Source organism: Camarhynchus parvulus, chromosome 2 (genome assembly GCF_901933205.1).
Source record: "Camarhynchus parvulus chromosome 2, STF_HiC, whole genome shotgun sequence".
NCBI lineage: Eukaryota > Metazoa > Chordata > Aves > Passeriformes > Thraupidae > Camarhynchus > Camarhynchus parvulus.
The window spans coordinates 566,057-583,236 of record NC_044572.1 but is presented as its reverse complement, the minus strand read 5'-3'; the positions used below and the strand labels follow the sequence as shown (position 1 = coordinate 583,236).

Genomic DNA, 17,180 nt, shown 5'->3' with positions numbered 1-17,180 from the left:
GTCCAGCCACTTTAATTGACGATGGGACGCGGGCCCAGCCCCGTGGATCCACCGTACAGTAATACGATCACCCCGTAATGCCATCATGCAGAGCAATTAGCACCACCTTACACCGTCATCATAGCACCAGCCCCGTTAATTGCCGATCCAGCCCCGTGCAGTAGCTAATTAGCGATCCAGCCCCGTTAATTGCCGATCCAGCCCCGTGCAGTAGCTAATTAGCGATCCAGCCCCATGCATTAGCTAATTAGCTATCCAGCCCCGTTAATTGCCGATCCAGCCCCGTGCAGTAGCTAATTAGCGATCCAGCCCCGTTAATTGCCGATCCAGCCCCGTGCAGTAGCTAATTAGCGATCCAGCCCCGTTAATTGCCGATCCAGCCCCGTGCAGTAGCTAATTAGCGATCCAGCCCCGTTAATTGCCGATCCAGCCTCGCTAATTGCTGCGCACGCGGCTCCCCGGGGGGCGGCAATGGCGGCTCCGGCCGCACCCCGCCAGCAGGGGGCGCCACCCGCCCTGCGCATGCGCGGCACCGGCGCTTCCCGCCCCGCGCGGCCCCTCAGCGGCGCCCGCCATGTTCGCGGAGCTGAACGAGCTGCTCGGGGCCTCCCCGGAGCGCCCGGACGCGGTGAGAGGGCGCTGAGAGGGCGGGAGGGACGGGCCGGGGCCGCCGGGAGCGGCGGGGCACGCTGGGAGGGGCACGGCCTCCGCAGACCGAGGCGGCGGGTGGTGCCAGAGCTGAGCCGCCACTGGCCCTTCCATCTGCCGTTCCCGGCTCCCTGCCGCCCCTCACGGCTCCGGCTCCGACTGAGCAGCGGCCGAGCTCTGCTCCTGCGGTGTGTCCGTGCTCCCGTGCGGGGAATAAACACAGAACTGGGCGTTAAACCCGCTGGCGGACACTGCTCCGGACCGGGGAGCTGTTCTAGAGATACTTGTCATTTAGGGCACTAAATTAATTAATGTAGCTTTTCCAGGGAGGTTTTGTGTTAATGAAGTCACGCAGGACCTAAACAGCCTCGCTGTCTGTGAGAGCTGTGCAGGTGAAATGTCAGTCATGGAACCCCAGAGTGGTTTGGGCTGGAAGGAGCCTCAGAGCTCATCCGGTCCTGCCTCCTGTCCTGTGCAGGGACATTTTCCTCTATCCCAGGCTGCTCCAAGCCCTGTCCAGCCTGGCCTGGGACATTGCCAGGGGTCCAGGGGCAGCCACAGTTGCTCTGGGGGTTCTATTCTAGGGCCTTGCCACCCTGACAAGAGCAATTCCCAATCTCCCACCCAGCCCTGCCCTCTGGCACTGGGAGCCATTCCCTGTGTCCTGTCCCTCCATCCCTTGTCCCCAGTCCCTCTCCAGCTCTCCTGGAGCCCCTTCAGGCCCTGCCAGGGGCTCTGAGCTCTCCCTGGAGCTTCTCCTCTCCAGGGGAACATTCCTAGCTCTCCCAGCCTGGCTCCAGCCCTGGAGCATCTCATCTGTTTTCTGTCCATCTGTCCATCCATCCCCCAGCCTTTGCTGATTCTGGGGATTGTCCTGACCCAGGTGCAACGCCTTGCACTTGGCCTTGTTGAACCTCATGAGGTTCCCATGGACTCACTCCATCAACATCTCCAGGTCCCTCTGGGTGCCCCATCTCTTCCCTCTGCCGTGTGACCACACCACCAGCTCGGTGTCATCAGTAATTATTAATAAATTATCCGTGTGCTGCACGTTACTCCATGTTTTTCTTGATAGTTATGAGCTTCTATAACAAAAGCAATTTGGGATGACAATTTATTTTATAAGTCTGAGTTTCCCCCTTTGTCTCCAGTTTCCCCCCTTGCTGTACTACCAGCTTGTGATGAGAATAGGGGAGGTTTCTCCTTGATCTGGAAGGTGTTTCTGAGGTCATTCCTTGTCAGGCTGGCTGGCGTGGGGCAGTGCTGGTCTGATGGGGAATCAGTACTGAGGGGAATTTGGGATGGTGCCCTTGAGGCTCAGAGCAGATCTGGGGAGGTGTTAGTAAAGGATAGTCTGAGTGTGCAAAGTCCCAAAGCCCTGTGGTGCCTGTGGGTTGGTGTTGGGTTTTTAATGCATGTGAAACACTAAGGGAGAAGTGCTTGGTGGAGTTTGTGCTCTGTGCTGTGGGGAGGACACTTTGGTGGTGGAGCTGTGGGATGAGCGGGAATGAGGGCATCCACCAGCTTGGTTCTGAGGCAAGGAGCTCACCTTGACGTGAGCAGGAAATTCCACAGAGCAAAACCCCAAGATTTGGCCTCAAGATCCTGGGTTTGGACTTGGCAGCCAGAGCAGGAGCCGAGCAAGGCTTTGTCTGTGTGAGGAATTCCTTGGGTTGAGTTGGGCGTTCCCATCCATCACAGGCTGTGGGTTCTGCTCTGTCCGGGTGTCACACCAGGGTGGCTGCCTGCCCAGGGAGCGGTGTTCCCTGGAGTGGGGAATGACCTCCTGCAATGCTCCCGGTACTAAATCTGGGGGTAAATGATGAGTAGTGCGTGTGCAGGTCCCCCTCAATGATCCCTGTGCCGAGCCAGTCCCTGCAGTGTGCTGGGATACCCAGCCGGGCCCGAGTCCCGCTGTGTGACAGTGTCAGCCCTCTGCTGGCCTGGCCTTCCCTGCGCTACCATCCCCATTTCCGCAGCTCCACAGCCGGGCCCTGCCACTTCCCGAGCTGACAGGAGCTGTCCCCGCGGGGCTGCAGGGTGCAGGGAGCTGCTGCCGGTGTGGCTGTGCCTGTGGGTGTGCCTGCTGTGTCACCCTGGGCTTGTGACACCCGCTGTGCCCCGCCGAGGCATTCTGCAGTCCCTGACAAGTAGCTGCAGCCTCTCCCTCATAGCCTGCAGGTGTTGAGAGCGTGAGGGCAGAGCATGGGCAGAAGGGGCTGGGGTCCATGGGGAAGGTGCTACAGGAAGGCTTTGCCTTTGGAATGGTGCTGTGTGCTCAGAGTGACAAACCCCACGGTGCCAGTGCAGCCTTGGGAGCCAGCTGGTGCTGGCAGGGAGGGCACGCAGGGAGCGCTCAGCCTGCTCTTCCCGGGGCTCTGGTGGGGAACAGGGGAGCAGGAGGGGTTGGAGTTGCAGAAGATAAACCCTGAATGTCTGGGTTTGTGCTCTTTGAGCACAGGTCTCCTCCATGGAGGGCATGTCTTGGGGCGGTGTCCCTGTCACTGCAGTGTGTTATGCCATTGAGGCAAAACCCTTTCTGGGGGGAAGAGCTCTCACTCTGGCTGAGGGAGATCAGCTTCCCTGCCCTGGCCTCTGCTCTGCATTCCCTGCAGTCATGTTCAGTGTTTGCTGTTCCAGTCGCTCCGCTTTAGGCTTTAGGCACCGGGGAGTTTGTTCTGATGGATGGCTGGGGAATTGCCTGTGTGGAGATGGCTCATTGCTGTGAAAGGCTTCTTCTGTTCCTGGGAGAAGAAAAACCTCCCACTTTGATAAGTTCTTTGTGTTTCCAAGCAGCTCATCTATGATTTGTATTGATTAAAGAAACATCCTGCCTATGATTTTAATGGAAGCAAACACCTTGATGAGGCCGGGGCTGATAATGAGTGTGCACTAATGAACAGAATTAATTTCCTGCCTGATCAAAACAGGGTTTATACCTTGTGCTGAGAGCTTTGCTGCACTACAGAATTTTGGTGACAAGGTTTTCTACCCTGAAGGTGGCACGTGGAAGTAAACCTGGAAGGGAGGACAGGGAGGGCTGTTTGAGCACAGGACGATCAGCAGCTCCAGGGGGGCTGACACTTGAAACACTGGCAATGCTGGCTGTGGCACAGGGAGAGTGGGCTGGGAATGCAGTGAGTGAGTGGCTGTTGTTTCCCTGCCAGTGGGAGAAGAAAGATGCCAGTGAATTGGGGGAGAGGGGCACAGGGCTGGGAGGTGGAAACTGCCCAGAACCCCCTGGGTGGTGTCCAGCACCAGAGGCTCTGGCTGTGGCGGCACTGGGAGCACCGTGCTGCACATCCAGGGGAGGTGGTGGCACCTGCAGGGCACAGACCTGGGGGTCCAGCTGGGCTCACAGTTGAGCACAAGGGTTTTTAGCTGGGACATATGGGGACATGGTTCAGTGGTGAGCTTGGCAGGGCTAAGGGTTGAGCTGGGTTCATGGTTGGGTTTGGTGGGCTCAGAGGGCTTTTCCAGCCTTAGTGATGCTGTGGTTCAGATGCCTCCCCATGGGCTGTGTCAGAGGAAGTGCTGGCTTCCCTTTGTAAACAGGCAGCTGGAGCTCTGCTTGTCCACTTCTTCCTCTGAGTAGCACCTGCAGAATTCCTGCAGCTTGGACCAACATCTTGTCTACTAAGAGCAGTTTGTGACTTCACCTTACTCTGTTATTTTGCTGCTTCTTTTCCAGGGTAAATTCACTCTGCTGCGAGACACCCGGACAGATGGCAGCTTCCTGGTGCACCACTTCCTCTCCTTCTACCTCAGAGGTGGGTCAGCAGCAGCAGCAGTCTCTGAGGCAGGCACACCCCAGAGGTTTCCTCAGGATTGCTCCATGAGCAGAGGGCAGTTCTGCAGAGTGTGATTATCCTCAGATAAACCCAGAGTTTGGGGTTGGGATTTATGGGTCCTAGTCCTGACTTGTTCTTGGGACTCCTCTGTATCTTTGGGTACATCCCATAATTCTGCACCTTGTTTCATCATGGATTGTGGCAATGGTTGTAAATCTCACAGGCTCTGACAGGGAGATGTTCACTGCAATTCCCTCACTGCTTCCATTTTTATGATATAATTACACATATCAGGACCAATTAACAACAGATAAGCTCAGAGTGAGTCAAGAAACAAACAGAGCCTGGCAAGGTGTCTAATTACTTTTGTGGGAGCAGTTTCCCCTGTGAGTAACCTCCTGGCCCCTGCAGAGCAGGCACTGGACTCAGGGACTCCTCCAACTGTAAATGATTCAGAGACCTGCCAGGCACTGCCTCAGGCTCTGCTGATGTCCTGCCCCACAGCAATGCCCTGGGCATTGGTGCTGCCCCACAGCAGTGCCCTGGGAATTGGTGTGCTGGCTGTCACCTGCCCCCCTCCAGCCCAGGACCTGTTTGCAGCACCCCCATGTTGTCCTCTTGGTGCCCAAAACCTTTGGGAGATCTGAACGTTCATCTGGGGCCATTGACTTGTTCGACTTGAAATCCACGTCCAACAAACATGGTTATGTTCATAGCCAAACTGTGTTCCAAAATCACTTTTTATTTAGGTGTCTGACACAATGCCCAGTTCTGTGTTTTTCCAGTCAAGGTCACTTGCCCTGTGAGAGCCAAAATGGGAATTTTTGTCATGTCTGTGGTTTCAGTAGTTCAGTGTCACAGCTGGCCCTTGGCCTTCTTATTGTCACACCATCAAACAGGGTCAGGAGGTCCCAGGCTGGCCTGGCACGAGGCAGAAAATGGGCCTTACACTTTTTAAAGTCATCTTTTTCCTTCTTTTCCTCTCTTTTTAAACCAACATTTTCACTAATGCAGATATCCTCTAGAAGGGTGAAAACTGAAAGCAAAGTAGAGTTTGTCTAGACCTGCATCACTTGAAGGTCCTTCTAGACAGATCTGTGGCCTGGCTGCTGTGATTTATGAGCTTTGATAATGTCAGCTGCACAGTGGAACTGCTAATGTGTGCTTTTGTGCCTCCCCAGCTGGCTGCAAGGTTTGCTTTGTGGCCCTGCTCCAGTCCTTCAGCCACTACAGCATCGTGGCACAGAAGCTGGTGAGTCTCTTGGCATGGGTTCATTACTATGGGTCCAGGTAGTTTCTCTTGGGTGGGAAGGAATAGGAATGGGGAGCAGGAACTGTGTGTGAGCAAATGTTTCCATGTCTTGATGGGGACAGTCAGAATTGGTGCTCCTGTGGTAAAGAGCACTTTGGGGCAAAGACCTGGCTGTGAGGTGCCCCATGGGCTGTGCCCTGCCAAGGGCTGGACAGCTGCTTGCTTTGTGCTTGGAAGTGTTTGCTGGGGATCAGTGCTCCCCAGAACAGGCACAGACTGGTAGATGGAGGTTCCTTAATCCCCTGGAGAGGAAAATGCTGTGGTGTCAGTGTTCCCAGGACCCCTGCACCCCTGCAGGGGCTCCTGAGGTGACTTTGTGCCCTGTCGTCTGGTTCCTGTTGGGATGGAGGGTTGAGTCACAAGGACACCTGTGTGTCTCTGGCTTGGGCTGAGCCATCCCTCTGAGCCCTGTGAGGAGCCACAGGTAAGTTCCTAGGGATTTCCTTCCCATGCTGAGTTGGACAAGGATTATGTGTACTCTGAAATGAGGAAACAGAGACAAAGCAGGCAGGGTAATTCTGCATGTCAGCATATTGTCTGAGCTCCAAACTGCTTCACTCAGCTCTTTGTACAACACTGCAAGGTGAAATGCTCCAGGTGGGAAGTGCAGGTGACCTTCCAGGGCTGAAGGGATGAGGGCTTGCACTGCTCCTCCCTCTGGTTCTGCTGTGAATCCCAGCAGCACTGCTGCTCATCAAGACTCCCAGGTGCTGGGGAACCAGGTACTGTATTCCCCACTGTAAACATGGTGCTGCTAAACGCCTGTATTTTATGTACTGCTCAGGTTTTACCTTTTGAAAGGAGATCAGCGGCCCGGGGTACACAACAAACACGGTGTTCCCCCACGGAGCTGTAACTCAAGGTGTGATTCCCCTGGCTGAACAAAACACCCCCCTCGAGCACAGAGCTGTCCTGGCCTTCGTGGTGCAGAGAGGAGGAAATCGTGGAGGGAACTTGCTGAGTGGGGCAGGAAATGGGGCACAGCAGCCGCTGTGGGGAGGAAATCCAGCAGTTAAATACGGGATCCCTGCCTGCTCCTGAAGTCAGGGTGTTTCCTAATGCCGAGATTTCCCGGTGTACACTTAATGGGAGCTGCTGACATCTCCCTGGCTGGCAGGCTGAGGAGGGAGAGAACAGGAGGATTAGCTGGAGCACACGTGCGATGCAAATGGGGGCGATTTGCTGTCTGATAGTCGAACAAAAGGTGGCTGCCACAAAGGAGGTGATAAGCACAGCTCAGAGAGGCGCTGAGCTGCTTTCAGCTCTGAGTCACTCCTGCCTTGCGGCTTCATAGGTGCCCCTGTGGTCCTTGCTGTGAATTCCTCCCAAGCTCTGAGGAGCTGGAGGTCGCAGCATCAGTTATTTATATCCAAGTTTCCATCACATCTTCTCTTTGCTTTAATCCTTCTTTGCGCAGATGAACATGTCAGGCTCAGAAAAGGTGGTTCTCGGCAGGGTAGTTTCACTCTTAAATTTGGTTGAGAGCTGGCTGCTGTAGATCTTTACTGGAGAGCAGTAATAGTGTGGCGACAGGCCCAGGGCAGTGCCCATCCCCTGTGCTGGCACTGCTGAGGCACCTCCAGTCCTGGGGGCAGATTTGTGATCCCCAGGTACAGGAACAGTGTGTCCAGGGAATGGAGATGGGGAAGGGGCTGGAGCCCCAGGAGAGGCTGAGGGAGCTGGGAAGGGGCTCAGCCTGGAGCAAAGGAGGCTCAGGGGGACCTTGTGGCTCTGCACAGCTCCTGCCAGGAGGGCACAGCCGGGGGGGTCGGGCTCTGCTCCCAGGGAGCAGGGACCTCAAGGGTTGCCAGGGGAGGTTCAGGTTGGATATTGGGAAAATTCCTTCCCTAGAAGGGTGATCTGGCCCTGGCCCAGCTGCCCAGGGCCATGGTGGAGTCCCCATTGGTGAAGGGATTTGAAAACCCTGTGGATGTTGCATTTGGGGACTTGGGTTGGTGGTGGCCTTGGCAGTGCTGAGGGAATGGCTGGGCTGGATGGGTTCAGGGGACTTTTCCAGCCTCAGTGATTCTGTGACTGTGATTATGCCCTTAGGAGAGCCTGCGCTTGGAAGAGCTTCAGAACTGAACCGTGCCCCAGTTTCTGTTGGGAGCAGGGTAGTCCCAGCCCCAGCGGGAGGCTCCTGGAGCCAGGGTGGATTGTACAGTGACACTTGTAGCGCCACTTGTGTGTGGTGATAAAGTGAATATTTATACACAGCTGAAGTGATGCTTCCAGGGACTTGCTGCTTTCCCAGATTGCCAGGTGTTACAAGTCCCAAGCCACTTCCTTATGTGTTAGCTAAGTGCAGGGATGATGTTTGCTTGCAAGAAAAAACTTCCCTGGCTTTTTTTGTGCCTGTGTCCTCTTTCCCTGAGGACCCACACTTCATTTTAAGGCACTGGCAGTGTTATTGGCCCTGACCTTGCAGAGGACACACAGGGCTATATCAGGACAAACAGCAGCAGGGCACCCTGCCAGGTTGGTGTTCCCACCCTCACTTGTACAAAGTTTGTTTCGTTTTACAGGAAAACCAGATTTGTCCCCATTTGATGGTCATCTCCTGTCCCCTGCTCTGAGCTCACAGCTTGGAGGACATGGTGTGGCCTGATCACTGATGGCCCCACTTTGTCCCACAGCTGTGTTTGCTGATGAGCTCATTCCCCCTGCTTTGCACACTCCATTCCTTCTGTCCCTCAGACATTTCCCTTTCCCGTGTGGAATGGCCAGTGGTGAGCAGCAGCTCTGCTCTGAGGGGCTGTCACTGCTGGCAGCCCGGGGACACCAGGCTCCAGCAGCTCCCCACAGGGACAGGAGAGCTGAGCTGCTGCTGCAGGAGCATTCCTGGCCTGGGTCGATGGCTGGCAGCGTGCCAGAGATAATGTCCTGTGCTCCAGGGTAATGGAGTGGGATGCTGGCTCACAGGGAAAGCTTTCAGGCTGTCTGGGTGCTGGGCACTGCCCTGGCTCTGCTCTGGGGATATCAGTCCTGGCTGTGCACTCAGGAAGATGCCACTGGCCATTTTGAGCACTTATCCCACTTTCACAAGCTGTCTGATGCTTCCCGTGCTGCTTCCAGAGGTCACACTGGGTGGGCTGCCAGCAGGGGACAGGCAGAGGTTTGCTGTGGCAGGTGACTGCAGTGGGTGAGTTCTCTGGAACCTGTTCCCCTGCTGGAAAATGAAGCTGGACTTGCTGGGTCCATGGCATGGCACTGAGGGGGCTGAATTCTTGGTCTGGCACACAGGCACCCTGTCCCTGGCTGCTGTGGCCCTTCTCTGTCACCCAGGCAGGCCCTGGTGTCACAGCACTGAGTTCCCTTCTGAAGTGGGGGACACTTTTCTTGCAGATCTGAGGTACAGAGACTTTGTGTGTGCAGGAAGAAATGGCTGAAGCAAAGGTAAAATCAGTTGCTGAATTATTGATATTAATAGTGAATTCAGTCACAGCCTTTCAGCAGGTTCCCAGTCTATGGGCTGCAGAAATCCCTGAGGGAATGAGGTATGTGAGGCTGCTGTGCAGCCCAGCCCTTCCTTACGGCATGGCAGGTATTTATTTGCTGGCTGTTCCCTGCTCCTCACCTGCCACATAAAGGTGCTTCTGTCCTTGCCTAGGAAGTTTTCCATCGTGTGTGCTCAGGATTGCCCAATAATGCTGCTATTTCTGAAGCTGTTACTGAGGGGTAGTGCCCAAAAAAATCTATTCCTTGATAGGGGGACTCTGAAGAGGGAGTGAGCATTCAGGCATATGTTCCTTCCCAGCTGAGTAGAAGGAAAATAGAGGAAGAGTTCTAAGGCAGCAGGATTCCCAGGATCGGGAGTCCAAGCAGCTTCCATTTAAAGCAGGGAGCAGATGCCAGCAGATGGAGTTCAGTCAGGCCTTAGATTATTCTTAATATCCATGTTACAAAGTTATAGTGCTGCAAAATTGAGCCTGGGAAGATAATCATGGAATGGTTTGGGTTGGAAGACACCTGAAAAGGTCACCTAGTCAAATCCTCCAGGAAATAATTGTACTGCACATGGTCATGGAATCATTGAGGTTGGAAAGCCCTCAAGGATCATTGTGTCCGCCTGTCCCCCGGCACTGCCAGGGCTTCCTCTAACCCAAGTGCCACATCCACAGGGGTTTTAAATCCCCCCAGGGATGGTGACTCCTCCACTGCTCTGGGCAGCCACTTCCAGTGCCTGACCACCCTTTTTGAGAATAAACTGTGGAGAGTGAGAAGGTCCCCTCAGAGCCTCCTCTTGTCCAGGCTGAACCCCCAGATCCTTCAGCCCTTGACAGGCCTTGGAGCAGCCTAGTCCAGTGGAAGGTGTCCCTGCAGGGGGATGGAACTGGATGACCTTTAAACATCCCTCCAACCCAAACCTTTCTAGAATTGTGTGATCTCCAGCTGAGCCTTCTCCATGTCTGCTGCAGCTGTGGATGTCTCCGTTGGAGCTGGCTGTTCCCAGCACGTGGCTCTCCATTGGCCTCACCACCAGGCAGGGCTGTGAGCCAGCTGAGCTTGAGTCTGAGCTGCAGCCCCAGGCGTTTGTCGTGGTCCTCCTCCTCCTGCTGGTGGAGCCAGGGCTGCTTCCCGTGGGATTCCTGGCTGTGGGAGCCCTGGCTGTGAGAGCCCTGGCTGCTCTCTCCAGGTGTTGTGCAATGTGGGGATGCCAAGCCCACGGCGCTCTCCGGATCCAGGCCGTGCCAGGCTCAGCTGCGTGGGCTGTGCCAGGAGCCCTTATTGCCACAGATCTGGAGATAGTGACAAACAAAAGCTTTCACCTCCCAGGGAGGGACGTGAAGGGATTGCTCACAGCAGGCCCTTGGAGAAGCCTGGCCCATTCTCTCCCTGCCTCTGCACACCAAGCTGGCTTTGCAGAAGGAATTCCAGGTTTGAGCCCAGATCACAGTATGTTTTTGTTATATTCTGTCAAAGTACAGAAGAGTGAATATGCCACCAGTGGCTGTAACAGAAGTGCCCATTTCATCCCTGAAGCACTGACTTTATCAGCACATTTAGATAAGATTTGATTCAAACAAGAATGAAAATTTGGCTGTCGACCCATGTGGTTCTGTGTGCACCATTTTCCGTAAGTGTTCCCTCTGAAACCCAGAGTTTTCCTCTCTGCAGGGAGTCAGTCTGGCAGCTGCCAAGGAGCGGGGACAGCTTGTCTTCCTGGAGGGCCTCAAGTCCTGCCTTGACCTCCTGTTTGGGGAGGAGGAGCAGCCAGGACAGCCCAGTCCTCTGCAGTTTCTGAGGTGAGCCTGAGCATGGAGTGTTCCCCCTCACATCTGCTGCCACCAAGGGCACCACCCAAGGTCCAGGACCGGCTCCTGCTGCCCTTTGTGCTCTCCTCCAAGGCCCAAGGACTCAGCTGGACACCAAGGGAAGGGAAACATCAGCATTGTGCACATCCCTCTAAGTGTCCTGGCCTGTCCCTCGCTGCTGCTCATGGGGGATTCTGTCCTCCTTTCCAGAATTTTAGGGGAACTTCCACCCCCAGCCTTATTGCCAAGCATGTCACAGGTCTAGAACAACATTTATTTCAGCACTCCACAGGTTTGTGTGAAATGAAACCCCAGCCAAGTGGTTTTATTCCCTTCTTTCATTATTTTGAGTTTTATTCTTATCCAAGGGAGCAGTGCTGCTTTATCCATGCTGGCTTTTGGGTTTATTCCCATGTCATTTTCTCCCTGTTCCCTGGGAAGCTCAGCAGAGGCCAAACACTTCCCCAGCAGTGTCCCAGGCCATGTTGGACTGAGCTTGGAGCAGCCTGGGATAGTGGAAGGTGTCTGTGCCATGGCAGAGAGGTGGCACTGGATGGGCTTTGAGTTTCCTTCCCACCCCAACCATTCCACGACCCCTGGAGCAGGGCAGGAGGGTTTCACCACACACAGGCATGAAGGAGGAGCAGGGGCTGAAGGGCAGTGGGGAGCTGGCTGTCACAGCAGTGGGGACAGCAGGGAGGGGACAGGCAGGTGATCCCCACTGTGGGTCAGTGGGTGAGGAGGGGGACACGCGGTGCCAAGCCCCTGACACGTCCCTCATGTCTTGCAGCGGGAGCAGCTGTGACCTGCGAGCCCTGTTTGAGTTTGTCCGCGTGTCCCTGAGTGCCACTGCCGGTGATTCCTGGAAGGGCCCCGTGCTGCTGGTGGATGACCTCAGTGTCCTGCTGAGCCTGGGGGCTGCCCCGGTGGCCGTGCTGGACTTCATCCACTACTGCCGTGTGTGTGTGTGCTGCCAGCTGAAGGTACTGCTGCCCTGGGCTCTGCCTGTGCACAGCCTCCAGAGCAAAGCCTGGCTTTGTCTGCTCTTTCCTTCTGACCATAGTGAGGTTTCTGAAAGGCTGTGGCTGTCCAAGGAGTTCAGGTCATTGCTCTGGGGCCACTCTTGGGAGTTGTGTGGGTCCCTGAGTACCTGTGCAGGCTCCTGTTCAGCTGGATTCCTGGGAGATGCTGCCCAGAGAAGGGTGCTGTGTGTCTCTGATGTACGAACAGGGATTTGAGATGTAAAATGGTGGTTTTTGGAGCTCCTGGCTCTCCAGAGATCCTGACTCACACCCCTGCGTGGGAGGGCAGGGGTGGAAACGAGTCTGTGAGGGGCTGGTGAGTCTCACAGGGGACAGAAATGAAGGGTCCCTTCGGGGGCACACCAGCCCCTACTCCTACCACCCTCCAGTGTGGCTGCTTCCCAAGGTAGGATGATGATCTACGGAGATGTGGGGACTCCTGAGAGCACCACAGCCAGGAGTGCTCACAGTCACATCCAAGCTGTGCCATCACAGGCAGCGTCCCCTCCCTGGGCACTTCCCTGCAGGAGTGAAGAATGAGCCTATGGTGCTGGGTGCTGTCACCCTGCACTTCACACAGTACATGGTGTTGGGCTGTATGTGCTGACAGGGATGAGCTGCTTGCAGAGAGTATTTACCTCCAAAGAGCTAAAAAAGATGATCAACCACGCTAACACTTTGCTATTTCTGTCTGAGGTGTTCTGAAGCCTTAAAGTACATTTTAATTGATTGAGAATTCGTGTTATTTTAAGTCACTGGTGACTTGCATGGCTGAGGCAGAGTCTCTTGGGGTGGCTGTTAATAGAGTCGGTGTGTTGGGGAGGTGTTTGCTCCCTGTCAGAGCTGTGAGGGTGTGAGCATTGCTGCAGCCCTTTGGCCACCTCTTTATTTACCTGCTCTGAATTCAGTCAGTGCCATCTGCTCAGCCTGACAGACTGGTTCAGCCACTGTCTCCTCTCAGAGGCTGGAGGTATTTTTAGATTGCATGTTACATATATGTGTGTGTGTACACAATGTACAGTGAGCTCTTCAGTGTTTGTATGTCACAGAATGGCCTGTCTTGGAAGGGACCATAAAGATCATGTGTGCTGTGGGCAGGGACACCTCTGGTTTGGGCCCAGAGCTGGAGGCAGCTCTGCAGGGGGGTCTCACCTGGGTGGGGCAGAGGGGCAGAATCCCCCCTCATCTGCTGCCCTCACTGGGGATCAGCCAGGGTATGGGGGGATTCTGGCTGGGAATTTCCCAGTGGAATTCAGACCAAGCTGGAGCTTAGATGGGATGTTTGTGAAAGCTCCTGTTGCCACCCTCCCATCCTTCCCCCAAAGGATTAGGCCCAGCCAGGGGCTCATCCCTGCCTGCTGCTCCCGTTGCAGGGGAACATCGTGGTGCTGGTTCACAGCAACGAGGATTCAGAGGATGAGGAGAATGAACTGGTTGTGAACTCCCTGTGCCATCACAGCGACCTCATCCTGTGGGCACAGGGGCTGGCCACCGGCTTCTGCAAGGATGTTCACGGGCAGGTGAGGCACAGCAGCATGGACAGCTGGCACGTGTCCCTGTCACCTACAGCACCGCAGGCCCCGGGGTTCTGGGAGACAGCCCAGGCTGCAGTGTGGTTAAGGGTAATCCTGTGGGCACCAGGATCTGCTGGAGCACCCAGCTGTCACTGCTTCTGCAGGGATATTCAGGGACATCCTGCCACCTGGGACTCCCCACCTCTGGAAGCTTTCCAGGGTTTCTACAGCAGCTGCAGCGCAGGCTTCTCCCAGCCCGGGGTGAGGGAAAACTCCTGGGAAGTTTCCCCTAATGATGTGTCTGAGCCTGGCCTGTGGTGATCTCTGCAGGGCTAGGAGCATGCTGACACTTGTGTGATCCCTCATCAGGGCCTGCCACCAAAGGCACAGGGACAGGCAGCTGCTGATGGATTATTTGTCAGTGACTCCCCTTCCCTGCAGGCCAGCCAGAGGCACTGGGGGCAAGGCTGCTCTGGGCAGCCAAAGGGACAATGTTCCTATTCCTTTCCCTTTGCAGATTAAAATAATCAAGAGATTGTCCTTGCGGCAGGCGGCGGAGCAGGATCTGGTCCAGATCTACCAGTACAAGATCCAGGACAGGAACGTCACCTTCTTTGCACCGGGGCTGTCGGCTGCAGTCCTGTGACACTGCAGAGCCTGGAGTGACAGTCCCTGCCTCTGTAGAAGCACCACCAGCACCCCTCGGGAGCAGCACAGCAAACTGACCCACGAGGGAAGCTCAGACACACCTGGAAGTGGTGCCAACGTGGGAGCAGCCTGCCTGGGGCCTGCTGCGTCCCTTTGTCCTCCCACCCCGTTCCCAACACACTCAGGCCAAGAAAGGGAGCAAGAACTTGCAAGAATGGCCCTTGGAGCATGTAAATACAGGCAGGGGGTGCCCTGCGGGCTGAGTGTGCCTTGCCTCACCTCTTCCGGTGCCAGGCACTGCACGGAGGGAGCTGGAGCTGGCACGGGAGGGGATGACACACAGCGGGTGGAGCAGGGATGGTCCAGGAGCCTGGCGCAATCCTCCCCTTGCTCCCAGCTCTGGCTGGCAGAGGTTTGGCCATCTCCCAACTTCCCTGCACTTGGTAAATCCACAGCTCCGTGTGCAGCCCTCACCTGGCTGTGCTGAGACCTGGCACTGCCATGCTTTATCAAACCCTGCGGCTTCCCAAGCTCAGCCTGGGCTTTGTGGTTGGATAAACCCCTCTGCGAGCCTGTGTCAGCCACTGCTTCCTCATCCCAAACCCTGACTAGCAGTTACATGACCTGCCTGTGCTGAGGCAGGGTTTTTTTATTAATAATCCATAATTTCAGTGAGATAAGGGTACAGTGATTAAGTAACCGCAGATGTCTGGCTGGGAACTGCTCCCCACCTGCTCCCTGGCAGAGAGCAGGAATGAGCATCTCCCTAGCCTGGGTGAGGACAGAGCCTTCCCCATGGCCGCAGGGGCAGTCCTGGGAGCAAAGCTCAGGCCTGGAGGTCTCCTGGTAGCTGCTGCTGCTGGGATATCCCATTTATCCTGGGAGATAATAACACCCCCCACACTTGTGAGAGTCCAGAGCAATCTGCCAGGTCCTTGCAGCTCCAGAGCTGGGATAGCAACTCTGGCAGTGAGACGCATTCCTGATTTTCCACGTAGACTCAGTGACCCATCCCAGGCCGGTTTGTGCCCTTTGCCTCAGAGTTTTGGGAGCCCTGGCAAGCTCAGGGCTGTGGCTGCTGATCAGTGGCAGTCCGGGGAAGCCAGGCAGGCTCCGAGGATGGTGGCAAAGCCACAGGGAGGGAGGGGAGTCAGGCCATGTGTGTGCTAGAGGATCAGTCATCCCTGGTGTCCCCTGGGTCTCTCCGTGCTCCGCTGTGGAAGTGGCAGTGCCCAGTGCCACTGCTGCTGTCCCAGTGTGCTGGCAGTGCCCAGGGTCAGTGCACTGTCACAATCTGCAGAGGGAGGAGGAGAGGACCAGTAGCTGCTGGCACTGCAGCAGCCTAAAGGGCATGGAATGGTGAATAATTGGAGTAATGTCTGTAGGATTATCCTTGGAGAGATCCCAAATTCTGGCTCTCAGGCTCTGCCTCCCTCTTGAAACTGACAGGGTCACTGTGTGACATCACTGCTGTGTGACATCGTCCCTGTGTGACATCATTGATGTGTGACATCACTGCTGCCTTGTGCCTGGTTCTTTCTGCCCTTAACCAGTGCCAGTATCCCAGAAATGTGCTGAGGAGCCTGGGCCTGGTGCCCCATGTCCCCATGCAGGGGGTGTTCCCCGGGATTGGAGCCCTTTGGAAAGAGCCTGTCTGCCTGCACAGTGCAGTGGTGCGAGCTTGGACAGGGCATGAGACCTGTGGGGGTTACTGAGTCACGGCCCAACCCAGCGCTCCCAGCAGCCCAGCCGTGTCCAGCCGTGACCTTGGCCACCAGGACACGATGGCACAGCTGTGCTGCCCAAGGCCACCAGCATGGCCCTGCTCCAGCCAAGGCCTCGCTCTGGAGCTGACGCTGCGGGAGGGCAGCCCCAGAGTGGATGGCAGGAATGGTGCCATCGGTGGCAGGACAGGCTGGCCTTGCCCGTGGTCAGCCGCCAGCTGCGTGCTCAGGGCCCTGCCACGCACGGGCTGTGTTTGTGTGCCAGCCAGAGCTTGGGCAACGCTGAGAAATTGGCTGGGACTTGGCCTGACGGCTCAGCTCTCGGGTGGGACTTGGCTTGAGGGCTCAGCTCTCCAAGCAGGGGGGGTCCCACCAAGGCTGGGCTGGTGCTCAGCGTTGCAGGTCCCTGGGAGAAGGGGATATGTTACATTGGGAAAGCTGCAGGCAGCAGGGACTGTTGGTAAGTGTCAGAGTCTGCAGGTGCAAGAAGGGCCCTGGAAAGGCTGTTCTGGGGGTGCTCAGCCCCCGGAGATGAAGGAGCAGGGCATGTGTTTGCAGCATGCCAGCACGGTGGTGGCAGGAGAGCCGGGGCACTGCTGGGGGTGAACGAAAGATCCCTTGGCCTTTGGGCACTGCTTGCCCCTTCCCGTGGTGTGTGCCCGGTGCTCCCAGCGCCTGGCCCGCTTCTGTTCTCGGGAACCAGAGTCACCTCTGTCCCCTGCACCGAGTCATTGCTCCCGCTGCAAGGCGCTCCCTCCCGAGGTGCTCTGCCCCGGGATGCTCCGGGGCTCCTCGTGCCCAATCCCGCCATCAACTCCTCCTGTCCCTCGGGGGATACTCGGGACCCGCAGCGCCTGACCCGCACATTCCCGCCACGCCCGGCTGCACGGGCCGGCTCCGCTCTGCCCCGAAACCCAGCGCGGCCGGTGCCCGGTTGTGCTCGCACGGTGCTGCCCGCTGCAGGGCCCGGGCCCCGCTCCACGTGCTCCCGCCGCCTCCGCGCCGCTTCCGGGGGCGCGGCCGGACGGTTAGGGGGCGTGGCCGCTGAAAAGAGGGGTTGTGGTTGGGGCGTGGTTATGCAAATAAGGACGTGTCTCGCGCCGTGTGGGCGTGGCCATGCAAATAAAGCCCATATTGGGGGCTAATGCTCCCTTGGGGGCGTGGTCGGATGGGCGTGGGCGTGGCCACGCTGACGGCGGGGGGTGCGGCCGGCGTGCGGCGCTGCGCGCGCGCGGTCGGGGCCCGGCGGCGGCGGCGGCAGCGGGG

The 17,180-nt window shown here is 56.6% G+C and overlaps 1 protein-coding gene across 1 annotated transcript; it reads left to right on the top strand.

The window, feature by feature from the left end:
• The first annotated feature begins 538 nt into the window (after positions 1–538).
• On the top strand, positions 539–14,825 carry ELP6 (elongator acetyltransferase complex subunit 6). The gene is made up of 7 exons (XM_030971497.1): positions 539–628; positions 4,340–4,418; positions 5,621–5,691; positions 10,870–10,997; positions 11,797–11,989; positions 13,402–13,548; positions 14,060–14,825. The coding sequence occupies exons 1-7, from the start codon at positions 575–577 to the stop codon at positions 14,186–14,188; spliced, it is 801 nt and encodes a 266-aa protein (XP_030827357.1). The 5' UTR covers positions 539–574; the 3' UTR covers positions 14,189–14,825.
• Positions 14,826–17,180: the final 2,355 nt, after the last annotated feature.